The sequence below is a fragment of the Athene noctua genome, chromosome 1 (genome assembly GCF_965140245.1).
Source record: "Athene noctua chromosome 1, bAthNoc1.hap1.1, whole genome shotgun sequence".
Taxonomy (NCBI): Eukaryota; Metazoa; Chordata; class Aves; order Strigiformes; family Strigidae; genus Athene; species Athene noctua.
Genome location: NC_134037.1, coordinates 128,676,879 through 128,690,310, shown reverse-complemented (window position 1 = coordinate 128,690,310; position 13,432 = coordinate 128,676,879). Strand labels below are relative to the sequence as shown.

The 13,432-nt window shown below is 40.2% G+C and overlaps 1 protein-coding gene across 1 annotated transcript in view; it reads right to left on the bottom strand.

Annotated features, from left to right (window-relative positions):
• WDPCP (WD repeat containing planar cell polarity effector) overlaps positions 1-13,432 on the bottom strand; it is a 164,160-nt gene that overhangs the window by 9,929 nt on the left and 140,799 nt on the right. The window contains 4 exon segments of the mRNA XM_074927185.1: positions 6,163-6,190; positions 6,193-6,297; positions 6,581-6,582; positions 7,671-7,806. Of these exon segments, the coding sequence (XP_074783286.1) occupies positions 6,163-6,190; positions 6,193-6,297; positions 6,581-6,582; positions 7,671-7,806 (271 nt within the window).

Sequence of the window (13,432 nt, the reverse complement as noted above, 5' to 3'; positions counted from 1 at the left end):
CAATTAAAGTTCTGTTAAGCAGGACAGACTGGGGATATGCAGCACACGTAGCAGGTGCCTGGCTCTGCCGCAGCCCTGCATGGGGGCAGTCAGGCAGATGCTGGGAGAGGAGGATATCAGACCCAAAAGGCAGCATTGATTTTCTGTGATTTTTGCAGTTAAACCCTGTCCCCACACCACTTCCATCATTGAAATCCGAGTTGTAAAAGGAGCTGCAGGGACGAAAACACCTGCTATGTGCTATGGAAAAAGCAGATGGATTTGCAGATGGATTTTTTTACTTTTTTTTTTTGGTTTTGCTCGTCTCAGTTTCTTCACTCATCATTAATCTCTGCTTACGTAGGCGTATGGAAAGGCAATCCATTCCCAAAGCAGTGAAACTGGAAATCTGGAGGTCATCTTGTGCTATCTTGGCTTGCTGACTCGCCGCTCATCCTGCCATCCTCAAACTGCCAAGTGCCTGGCGAAGTTCAAGGGAGCATTGCCTTCGGCAAGAACGAGACGAACAGAGAAAATAAACTAAACCTCTCACAACAGGCCAGATGGGATCCCTTCTAGGGGGAATTCTCCTCATTTGGGTGGTTTTTCCTCCTCTGTGGACGTAGTCATGTTTGACTCAAGTAGTGTTTTACTCGAGGGTGGCTTTCAGACACGACAGCAGCGTAGTTGTGAAAATGTGACCATTTTTGTGTGTCACTCAATTTGTTAACTGCCACAGGGAGAGATCTCGCTAGGCTTTGCTAATACAAATAATACATTCCAGGTATAAAAAAGGTGCCCTTTATTACTGACAAGAACATAAATAATTAAAGAAAAAGCTCAGATTTTCCCTGCACCTTTGTCTTCACACTACCAGTTGGGTGATAGCTATGCAAGCAGCTAGGCATCTGTAAAGCAACTACAAGCAACTCTCCTCATCAGCTTCCCTGAAACATTTTTAAGCTGCAGTAATGCAACTCTCCCATCACGCTAAGCTTTATTGGTTCAGCAAAAGAAACTAAGAAACTTCACTGGAGACCAGATTATGCTGGTTGCAAAAACGGAGGGATTCTTCTGCTCTTCAAGCCCATTATCTCCTCTGTAGTATCTTGATCAGCTTTCTTACACACAGCCTTGGATTCTGCTGAGACCTGCAAATTGCTCTTTTGGCTGCCAAATTGCCATAACCCTTCTATTTTTATGTTTTAAAAGAGCTTAAAACCCTCCATCCTCTTTGGACATGTCTTTAAAATTGACCAGTACTGGGGGGATTTCATGTATATCCGAAGGCTTAGAAGAAGATGTTACCTCTACTGAGCTTCTAGTTTTACAGTCAACAAACATGAAAAGCCCAGCGGGGATAAAAGGAACTTAACCAGTTCTGTCTAATGCATATAAATCTACCTAAGAGCTCAAGGCACTGGAAGTACTCAATGCGCTGCATTTATCTGAGTCTAAGATACAGAAATGGGTCTTCAGCCCACATGCCACATGTCCCATTTTAATGCCAAGTTAATATGAATTAAGAGACTGAGATGAATAAACAAGGTCAGTCTGGGCTGGGCCAAGCTGAATCAATGTAAAATAATTGTCAGTATTTTCTGTCAGCAATGCTAGTTTATCTTGGCTCAGGATTCTCAGTGCTATAGATTATAAAATGTTTTCAGTGGAACAGTTGGCAGACATTTTATTGATTTTTCTTTGTTTTGTGAATGCTGGAAAAATTTCCATTAAGTATACATGCTGCTCATGTGACGAAGCCAAATTGCTTTTTCAAACTTTTCTTTCTTCAAGTGTGCTAACGCGTTAATACGTTAGCAATCTAATTTAATCAAGAGGACCTTTGTCTGGAATCAAGAGGCCATAGAGCGCACCTCGATGCATCTCAAGTACTTACAGGCTAATAAGAGTTAATTTTGTATTTTCAAGGTGCTGTACGCACACCGACTAATTAATTTGCCCAACACCTCTTTGAAGTTGGTAACATATTAGCTCCGTTTTACACATGTAGAAGTTGAGAGTGCAGGTTTGCACAGAGCCACACATATTTGCCCACTGCTGTGTTCTCGATGCATGTGAAGCTCCTGTTGCTTTCACCGGGGCTGAGCACTGGCAAAGAATGAGAAGGGAGGCTGCAGCAACCGGGCAGGATTAGCTCTGCTGAGCTGTTGGATCCCACTTCCGTGATGAGTTTCCTACACCACATTGCCACATCCCCACAGCACGCCTCTTAATAGTTACTTTGGAACTGAAAATTGCTAGTACAGATAGAGCAGCTTGTAGGATTACGCCTGGACCCGTGGCAGACTGTATTTCTCAGCCTATATTCCTGCTATTTTAAGACCAGGTTTGCTTTCTGGTTAAAGAGGATCTTTGAAAAAGATAATTGATGGTGAAGGAACAAACAGAAGTGCCATAATGGTGATGAATTGTTTTTTTTGTTTAATTGCACAAAACAGTGGAGTAAGAGTAAGAAATCCACTTGATGGGTTTTTACATGACACACAAAAGGGGATGCAGTGGGATAACTCTCATTCTCTCTCTCTTTATGCTGATTTTAATAACAAACATATACAGATATGAAAGACTGTCATGCAGTTTTCTCTTAACGTTTCCTGAGGTTTGATCAATGATGCTACAGATTCAAAATATACAAACATGCTTCTGAGCTTAAATAAAAACCTTGTAGAGAAGAATGTGTGTTTTTAAGTATATAAGCAACAGGAAAGTTTTATGATAGAAATCACTGTGATGATTTTTTTTTTTTTTTTTTTTTGCCTTCTATCTTCATCACTTGTATTAAAATAAGAGATATTTAAAAAGGAGTAGTTCTGGTTTGGGGGATGGGGACAAGGTAGATGAATAATAAGCTAAAAAAACCTCCAACCCAGCTTCACACACATCCTGACACTACCAACAAATGCAAGATATTTAAACCCACAATGCATTATGGTAAGGAAACAGAATGACACACTGATGAGGAAGAAACCCACACTGCAGTTACCAATGCCAGTGGCAGAGAAGTGAGTGCAGCCATAGCTCTGTGCTGACTCTTATGTGCTGAACTCTGGCACGGTCACAGGCACTCACTAGTTGACTGATCCAAAAATAAGCTGCCCCACAGGGAGTTGATTGGTTCCTTTAACACATTGCCCAGAGCATCAGTATGCCACCTTGGTCCTCTGAACAACAGCATCCATACCTTCTATAAATATTTTCCTCATTTACAGGCAGCTGATCAAAATGTTTCCATAAATGGATAACAAAAATAATGAGAGGAAAAGAACTGCTAGGCTGTAACATATCTGACACTTGGAAGGAGAGAATGGCAATGGTCAGTGGCAAATGTAAGCCAGAGATGAGAACTTTGCCTTGTAAAATTATTCACTGGACTGTACATTGTGGGTGGTATTTAACTGTCTTGTTCATGTTAGAGCGAAAGAAATGCAGCAAATAAAATGCCTCCATCTGGAGTGCTGTCCTGAAATCTTTATTGCCCATAACTTACTCCGTGTGTCTGTGCGTGTGTTCACAGTTCAGAAAGTTGACTACAGTTCTCTGCTGACAGCAACACTATTGCTACTTTCACAAAATGTCACGGAGCTAAGCTAATTTTCTCTGTCTGTAAAACACACTTCAATCTCAAACTAAGTTCTGTGCTTTCTGACTGTCAAGGCAAGAAGAGAAGCCAGACTTTGCCTAGAATAAGTTCTCAAAGAAATAAATGCCTGAGACTATGTTATGAGTGATTATTTTGGTTCCAGCCTTTTCTGTCCCTGTCTCTGTCCCAGGCTACAGCTTTCCTTGTTAGGCAAAGGAGATGATGATGTGAAGAGTTAATTGAAGTGATTTGTTAATCGTGCAGCCTGAAAACTGGGCTTCTGCTACACATATGCAGATGTCAGGCTCCCTGAAGGGCATCAGTAACAAGGTTGATTAAGTACGCTAAACAGAAATGTCTTCTGCTAGTCTTCACAGGGCCCTTGCCCAAGGCTTCTGCCTAGTGTAATTCATGAGATCTGTCTTAGCTGTCCCAAAACAAAGGTTCTGTCAAAGCTGAAATACAAGAAAGAAAGAAAGAAGTCCAAGTCTGTGCTAGAGATGAGCTTCCAGAAACTTGGGTAAGATACAGATTTGGGACAGTATCTGGGTCTGACAGGGGTGGTAGTGTTAGCAGTGCAGTAATGTAGGTCAATTGATTTCATGTGTTTGGTTGCAACCAGCTGGTACAAAGATGTCAGGCCAAGGAAGACAACAAAAGACTCTGGGAAAGAAAAAAGAACAGCTGTTGAGTACTCTTGTTGAACATCTGCAAAGTCCCATCGTGGTGTCTTACAGAGATTAGGGCAGCCACTGCTACCCAGAAGGCAGCAGAACCTGGTAGTACCTGAATTCATGCAGGCCATACTGTCTTTGTGTGACTGATGCTCAGCTTGTACAGATGAGGTTGTGGGGTTTTTATTGCAAGATTAATGACACTAAACACTGACACTCAACTTGCAAAGAACAGATTGATTCTAGTTTGGAAGGGAGCTCTGGAGATGATCTGACCCAATGCTCTTCTCAAAGAGGATTCAGTTAGATCAAACTTTAAGGTTGCTTTAGCTCAGGTCTGTGACCCAAGAGGAACTTGTACCAGATAACAACAGAAATGAACTGTCAGCACTGGCAAGCATCCAGAAGGTCAAAAAGACCATTAAACTCACATTAAACTTGGAGCAATGCTCAGGAGTCAAGATGTGAGCTAACTCTTGTCACATCACCAGAAACGATATTTGCTGTAGGAAGTCATGGTATGCCAACATGCAGGGGATGAAGCAAACAAAAGCTAAAGACTAACCTAGCTTCTCAGACTATAAATCAAGTCCTCAGAGACAGCATCTCAAAGTTTTAAATGATGCTGAGGAGGTAAATCAACAAGCTGCCTACAGTAATATATATAAAGTGTGGCTGAAGTGGCTTGTCCAAGACAGGAGGCTGTATTGTGAATGGGGTTAGGGAACAGAACAGAATAGTAGTAAATCTATTACAAAAATGGAATTTTCTTATTATGCTTTTCTTGAGGGAAAAGGCTTCAGAAGTAAATAGGAAATTATTCAGGATGTATATTTATCTCACTGGTGAGCAGAATACATAAACACCGAAGACTAGCATTAAACAGCATGAGAAATGGAGAAAGTCAATAATGAAACAAAAAATTACCAAGCTAACGAATGACAAAGGGCCTTTACAGGAGAGAGAATGTGTCCTGATTATTGATTTTGAAACTGCAGGTAGTGGTTGGAGGCTGGAAAGAAGTGGACAGTGGAAATGTCAGATATAAATTTGTGATGTAGGAAATCGGTTGCTCAGCTGCAAGAACTATACAGCTGCAATTTCTTGAACTTCGCTGCATTTTAGTAAGGCATTGTTGTCGTCAGTTTTTGCGTGGATTCACTGAGGCAGCAGAAGGCAAATACGATTTAATTCTGGGTTCACATGTTGGATCAATTTAAAGAAATTTCCTCAAGTGCTGCGTAACCATTTACATATTATAAACTATGTCCTCTGCCGATGTCTCAGATTAGGCAGCCAGATCTCTAGTGATGCTGGAGTTTCCTGGCCAGAGAGATGAAACATTGCAATGACTGCAGAGCTGAGAGTGTGCCTCTTTATGTAGGCTCCTAACACTCAAAACCTTCTTTTCTTTGTACAAATTTCTTCACATGAAGAAGCTTGATGCAGACTTTGCAGCAGATGTATTACAGAAAACAAACTCTGTGAAACTGAAGGCAAAACACAAGCTACATTTACCTGCTTGTAACCATCTGTGGGCTTTTTTAAGCACAGAGAAGAAATTGTTGGAGTCACCTGTGCCTCAGCAGGTGACCTTCCTAGCCAGTTGGCATTTTCACAGGGAGTGCCTTTAAAACCCAAATTCGTGTTGGCAGGCTTCAAATGGCTGTGGTCAGCCAGGGTAGCTGTGCAAGAGGTGACCAAAAACTTTGGTGTCTCCTGAGGGAGGTCAGCTACAAGTTCTGGCTGTCAGCAGATGGAGGAGCTGGTTGTGTGGGTGGGGAGCTTGCTTTATATTCACCAGCCTGGCAAGAGGCAAACAAAAGCCTTGGGAAATCCCAGCAGTTTACGCAGCTCCAGTGATTGCAAGGAGCCACTTGTGAGGCTCAGCAACTTTTGGTGACCCACCTGGGCAGGTGCAGGTGAATGTGGTCAAGCCAAGGAGTCTGGGAGTAGGAGTAAAGTTGAACTCTGTAATCTCTCTCCCAGGACGCCTGATGAAGGCAGATGCGGGGCTGCCAGAGATGTGTGAGTCACAGCAACCTCCAAAAGGGAAAAGGTGAGCTGAAGGGAGGGTAGCATGTTTACACCTTGGCATCAGAGGCATGTTGGGATTAGTCTCTGCTCTAATGCTCTGTTAAAGGAACTCCTTTTATTGGAGTGCTTGTAGTCAATACAGTCTCCAGCATGATCTTTCTGTCTTTATTTGCCTGTAACAATATGGTGCTACATCTATCCCAGAAGTTAAGACAGAATAATTATGCACTAGATTTTTAAAAGCAGGCCCCATCGCCAAACCCCCTAGATATTTCTGAAAGCTTTAGACCTCTCTATATCCTTAAAGTTATAGGCTATGCATAAAATAAATATTTCACTAGTGGTGTGCAGCTGGTATAATGGATATTACATTTAATACTGCAAAAGCTCAATCCCTTCATGTGAGGAAAGACAGAAAAGTAGGTAATATAGAGATTTCCAGAAGGAGAAATGTGTTTCCTGCCCACACGAGGAGAGTTCAGCACAGTTACCTACAAATGGTTAGGATGATTTGTCAATGTGGTAGTTCAACATTGTACTCACACCAGATTTGCTAATAATATTCCTACATATAGTAGGCATAGAAAATGAAAACAAGTGCATCTATATACTCACTGGTAACAAATAATTGTTGCTTTTCTATCAACAATGATGAAGAAAAAGAGGAGAAATAAATGCTTTCTTAATCTTTGCAGTAGAGCTGTTTCATTCTGATTTCCTATCTGTTGCAAGGTGGTGTACTGGTTTGCTAGCAACAGAAGTGTTCAAAAAAACCCCAGAATCATCAGGCCTGTTGTTTCTCTCATAATAGGTAAATTCTAGTTTTCAATCAACTTTGGAAGAAGGGTACTTTTGAAAGGTCATCCCAGGGATTTTGATCACAGGCTAGTGATGAGTTTCCAAAAATCTGTGAAGATCATGTTAGGTTTTTAAAAGTTCTGTTTATTACCTGTAGCTGTTAATTAGCTGAATTTCCATTGCTGTATTTCTCTCTTCTGTACATCCATCAAGGAATGCCAAATTTGTCCAAATGGTTTAATTTGAAAATGGTTCTGCTAGTGCATGTTAAATGCTTGCAAACTGTCTGTGTTTCTGGAGACTGCTTTGCGTCCATTCCATGTCCTTCTGGCTTCCAAGTTTTTCTTAGTTCCTGCTTAGTGTCTTCGTGTCTTATTGTGTTTGCAGTCATGATACAGATGACAACTGAGATTGTTGGGAGAATTCAGAATATCAGACATACATTTCAGAAGTATTTTAGTTAATTGTTCTCCCCTCCCTTCCATTTTCTATTATGGAAATACAGGATATTCCTTGGCCTTATGAAACATCTTTGATATCGACACACAAGTCGCCTGTGTGTCTTTTCCTGTGCCACTCACCTGTGGGAGCAGCTCTGTGCTGGTGGTCTGATGGCTGGACCAGGAGCAGGCAGGTCATGCTCTCCTCCACGCTCTGAAGATCGGTCAGTGAAAGCTTCAGGAGATGGGTCTTCTTCATCTGACTTCCCCAGAAGTTCTGTTAAGATGAATCAAGATATGATATTTAATTTAAAAGCACCAATCAAGTTCCTGTTTGTCTTAGATGTCAATAAGGACAAGGTGTCCTCTCTTGTAATGCATCAAATCGAATGGAAAACCATACACTTATACAGCTTTTACTCATGACTCTTCCCCTTTAAAAGGAGACCAAGTACCTAACGACCAGCAACAATAACACATTCAAGAGTTTTTGGAAGGGAGGGAGCGAGTGTGTGTTGGCTTTAGATAGCAAGGAGGAAATGCATTCTCTAAATTGTCAACTACAGAAGGTCTAGCTGGCTACCAAAGGCCTGTGAGTATTTCACTGTTGCCATACGATCAAAGTCTTATCAATAGGACCGTTCCCCCACAAGGATATGTGTAACTCCTTCCTTGAAAAATGAAGACTTTCCTTAGCTTTGTTTCAAAATATTTTCATCCATAATCAAGACCTGAAGTCTTCAAGCAGGTGAAGGAGGGGACCCCAATTCCCAAGTTCCAGTCTGAGCCCTTTGGGGAAGGAAATTGAAAATACCTGAACCCCTTAAAAATATAGGGGAGGAACTGCATATTCTAGGTGTGAGACTTAAAAAAAAAAAAAAAATATATATATAATAATCCAAACCCAGGCTAGCAGTTTGGATTAAAGAAAAAAATCCTGTTACAGAGAAAGACTTTAAAAGATTTTTTTCTCAAAATTGTAAGACCCTTTTGCATTTTTTCGTTTTTAATCCTGTTTTTCTCCCCTTGTTCTCTGCCTTCCCAGATCCTCTATAAGCTAATTTGCACGATACCCATGGCAACACCATGGGCAGTGCGAAGAATATAATGCTCTTGTGAGTGCTGCCATACTGCTAGTTTACATTTTGGCCAGAGACCCAGAATGCTCACCAGCTTAGGAGGGAAAAATCTACTTGTAAGTGTTTCTGAATCTCTAAGTCCTAAAAAGCCAATGCCATAAGATTGCTGCTGACTATTTCTATTCTTCATGCTACCTAAATATTGTTAGCATCTGTGGTGTGAGAGAAGGTCAAGTGTGGCAACCAATCTGGCTTTCTCAGGTAACTGATATTCTCCACCCCTGCTGCTGTTTCCCACACAAGGAGCAATGTGGGGAATGACTGAAGACAACCAATGAGGTCAGGGGCAGCACACCTCCAAGCGTGTATACCACATTACAATAAATAAAGGAGCTAAACTGGCCTTGGTGTAATTTCTCCTCTACTTTGAATAAAAAAATCCAAAGAGTGAAAAAAGGAGGGAAGAAAAAAGGTGTATCAGCAATGTTCTATGTCTAGGAAATCAACTCAAGGGCAAGTGCAATAGGTTTCTCTGGAGATCTCTTCTTGGAACCTGTTGCAGAGTGAGCAGCCAAGAGAAGGAGGGGAGCAATACAAAGAACTTTAAAAGGCACAGGAGAAACTGCTTTTGATATGCATGAAGAACTCTGGGAAAGGGCTTAAAATTCCTCTTGATGTGTGTGTAGGCAAAATCCACCGCAGCTCTCATGGGAGAAACTTTGACAGTCTCTGCTTGGGAACACAGCTCTTGTTGCTGTGCTTCCACCTGTGAATTGAGTCTGTGGTCCTGAGGAGCCTCTCTCTTCACTTGGCCTTGGCTTTTAAGGAGGTAAACGTTACATATTCTAGTTTTCTAAACGTCAAAGCTAAGTTGTACAGTGTGAGACAAGCTGGTGTAACTTATCTTTTTTTTCTTTTTTCACCTACTCAGTAATGCCTAAGGCCTACATAACTTACCCCCTTAAAGTTAGAAACTTTCACAAATACACCATGTCCATAGTTTCTACTTAGACATCACTCCTGAGGTTGACCTAGCTCCAAGGAGCAGTGGCATTTCAGAATTAAAAACACTGAGAGAGGAGTCTGTATTGAGAAACGGAACAAAATAGGATAGGGTCAGCTTTGTCTTGATGTCTTTCCACCATACTATTAATCTGCATTATTTTGTACCTGCTGAGACAGCCATCTCATGTCAGTCACTCCAGCGTAACTCACGCACGTGCTCTGCGTGGGATCTAGCAGTTTTGTAACGTGGAGCAGGCTACAATTTGGATGTATCCAGTCCTCATGTGGCATATTTCTAATATATGAATGCTATGAGCAATTATAACCATGGCCACTGACTGATCTTTTCCTCTGTGGATGCAGCACAGCTACACCTTGTTAAATAATGCTACTGGATCCATAGGAATCTCATGGGAAACAAAGCAGTCTGTCATGTGCAAGCACACTTGTAGTCAAAATTGCGGGATGAGGGGGGTTCTTACGGGCGTGCAAATAGATGTCTTTGCACTTTCCTATCTAAATTGAATATCTGAAACTGACCTCAAATTACAAGGATGGAATCTGTCCTAGTCTGAGTATACAGCTGCAGTGTGGCAGTAGAACATTAGATAGGCTCAGATGCCAGGAGTGGTTCCAAGCCACAAACCCACTAGATATGAGCTATAGAGTAAAGAAATAAACATTTTTGTTGTGGGATATTGGACTGTGTTCCCTGTGAGAAGTGCTACAGCAGGAGAAAAAACATGTGCAAGGAATGCTGTTTAAACAACACAGCCCTTCCCAGACCAGAGGCAACACATCCCACGTTTAATTATAAAGGGAAGGATTTTGTCAACAATGCCATATTGCTGGGAGAGGGTGGTGGTCTTCACATTTAGATGAGGGCTCTGGCTAGGGTTTGTTGCTTAATAAAGACTTGACTTTGTGCTAGCATTGGCGGTATCACAAATTGCACCTAAGATTTCATATTCAGGTAATCTGGAATCTTCCTTTGGCTTATTGCACAATAAACTCTGTTCTTAATTCTAACTTAGTATTTGGTTATCATGTTAGGATCTGGGGATTTGAATCTGAATTTGAATTGTAAAAACTTGAGAGTTGGTATCCCGGCTAGCATTGTTGTTTCATCATTAAGTCACTTATCGGATGCAATAATATGAATTATATCGTGCTAAAAATCTTTATCTACAAAATCCCATTGTCATGATCAATATTAGGATAATGTACACACACAGCCTCACAATGCACATTCCACATTTCCAGAATGTGTTCATAGCTGCTATTGCTACAACTAGGGCCTGTCTGAAACAGCCAAATACATTCCTTTACAAGTCCACTAAAAGTTTTCTTACACTTTAATCAGCAGGATGCTCTCTGAACACCGTATGTAGGTGATGAGATCTCATGCTTTTCCAGCTCATATATGTGTCATTATTTAACTGTATCTGTTCTCTTTTAGATCTGTGTCTGCAAATCAGAAGCTATTTCCATACTGCAGTATCCCTCACTGGACTTTCAGGGATAAAAATGCCTTTTAAAATGTGCAATCCCATGGTAAAATGAAAATCTTCTTTTAATATTGTTTGCAAAATTGACAGCTCTACTTAACAGAAGCCATTAAATTATTTACAAAGTAGCAGCTGCTCTTGTAAAAATACAGCCTTTTTTGGGTATGAAAAATAAACTAGTTGATAAGTGAGAGATAAGCCATTTGACTTCTTCTTTGTGTGTCCAGCATAGTATGCAGAACCAATTCTGTACAATCTGATGTTTACAGAGCAATCGTAATGTACGACCTCCTTAGGCAACAGGGACACAAGAAGCCTTTAAATCGCTGAAGCAAGCATTTAATCAGAACTCTTCATGCTGATCTTTGAAAAATTCACTAAGTTCAAAAAATGTAACTCCTTCTAAAGATAAAATACCACTTTTTTGCTTCAGGAGTTGTAAATATAACCCAATGAACTCCCAATGAACCACACAGACTTCAGACATACTGCTCTTTTTTTAAAAAAAGAGAAGTAAATAGTAGAGTTTTTCTGAAAGAAACAAAACAAGGGTCTGAAGAAATGCAAATGGTTAAGCAAAACAAGTGGTGTAAAATAGTAAAACAGTTTAGTAATAACTCGAACAATCACACTTTTTTTAGGCATTTAAACATTTTTTTAAACCTGAATAATAACTTCCCCAGGAATAAGTTTATATCTCCTTTTATTATGCATTAACTTTTTTTAAATTTATTTTTATTTTGACCTGTTGAAATCAAGCTCTCATGCTTTTTTGAGTTGTTGGGTTTGTTTGTTTTTTGTTTTTTTTTTTTTTAAGACAAATAACTGCTGCAGGAGTGTGAGACTGAGCGTGATCTCATGCATTATCAAGTTGCTCCACCTTAACCCTATCCCAGGTTTTCTCAAACTACATGAAGGTAGTTTGAGAAGGTAGGCCTTGGATAAAATTCTTTTGGTATCAAAATTAGTGGGAACTTCCATTGTTGACTTGAGTGCGGTCAGATCTTTTTTTCTGGCTACAATTGTTTTCCTGAAATTGTCTTTCTAAATAAACAGATTCTAATAAAATTGTTCAGTTTCAACAAATTCCTGCAGGGAAACCACACAGCTTTGTTTGTGTGTGTGTAAAAATATAACTCTAAACTTCTCTGCTTCTTTTGGTCTAGTTTTCCATGGCTTCTTGTTTTTAGATTGTTTTTGTGTTGTTTTGTTAATTCCCAGCGCTGACATGTTTTCTTTCGACAAATATAAATTGTTGAAATATTGTTTTTATAGTACTTTTAAAACTCATTGAAAACAGCTGTTACTGTTGAGAGAGCTGGAAAAGGTCCATTAAATCAGAATATCTCCCATTTGTGTTGTAATTTAACAATTTGATACCTGAGAAGATAAGGCACTTCAATCACTACTAAGTAGAAGCAACCCTTAATGGTAGCATAACATGTCATTATTTCACTAGTTGGATATTAGGCCTATTAGCAGCACCAAAACTGTTTCAGTGGGTGTGACAGAAAATTTAAGAATGAAAATAAGTTATGTGATAAAACTAAAGAAGTAGTTAACATTTATAAACAACACCTCATCGGGTGTGGGGTTTTTTTGTTTTGTTTTGTGGTTGGGTTTTTTTTGTAGTGTAGACAGTTATATTTCACTTTGCAGTCTTCTGCAACTTGCAGTGAAACTTCGCTTCAAAACTTTCTGCAAATGGAAATGCTCAGTCTTTACTAGTTCCGGCTGAGATTTCAATCTCTTGTACTCGTTTGCTCTGCTAGAATCATACACAAAATTAAGCTAACCACTACATAGGCTCAATAGTTCATTTTCTATCTCCCTGGAGCTGAAGTAATCAGGTTCCTTAGGAACTACCCTAGCAGTGCCAGTATTATTTAATTAAAAATAAAAAAAAAAAAAAAAAGAAAAAGTGTCTTACAGGGTGATCCAGATGTGGTAGTACCAAGCTGTGATGGATAGCCAGCTGAAAGAGACTGAGTAACCAAGGATATGCTTCACTTCCAGGCTCTTTCACTTCAAAGGCTTGAATAGTGTCCCAGCAATAGAGATCTTGCACCTCTAGATTTTATCAGGTTTCCTGAACCATGTGAAGTTTGCCTTGTAATCTTGGCAGCGGGCAAACAGCTCTCCTCTCGGCTGCCGATGCATGTTAACAAGCTGGAGTGCCAAGACACAAGATGAGCAACCTAGGGCCGCTATTGCTCAGTAATTACAGCAGTCACAGGAGGGAGGACATTCCTGGTGACTAGGCGTTTTCTTTGTTTGGTAAGTGGTACTTTAGACCGGGTCTTTTTTTTTT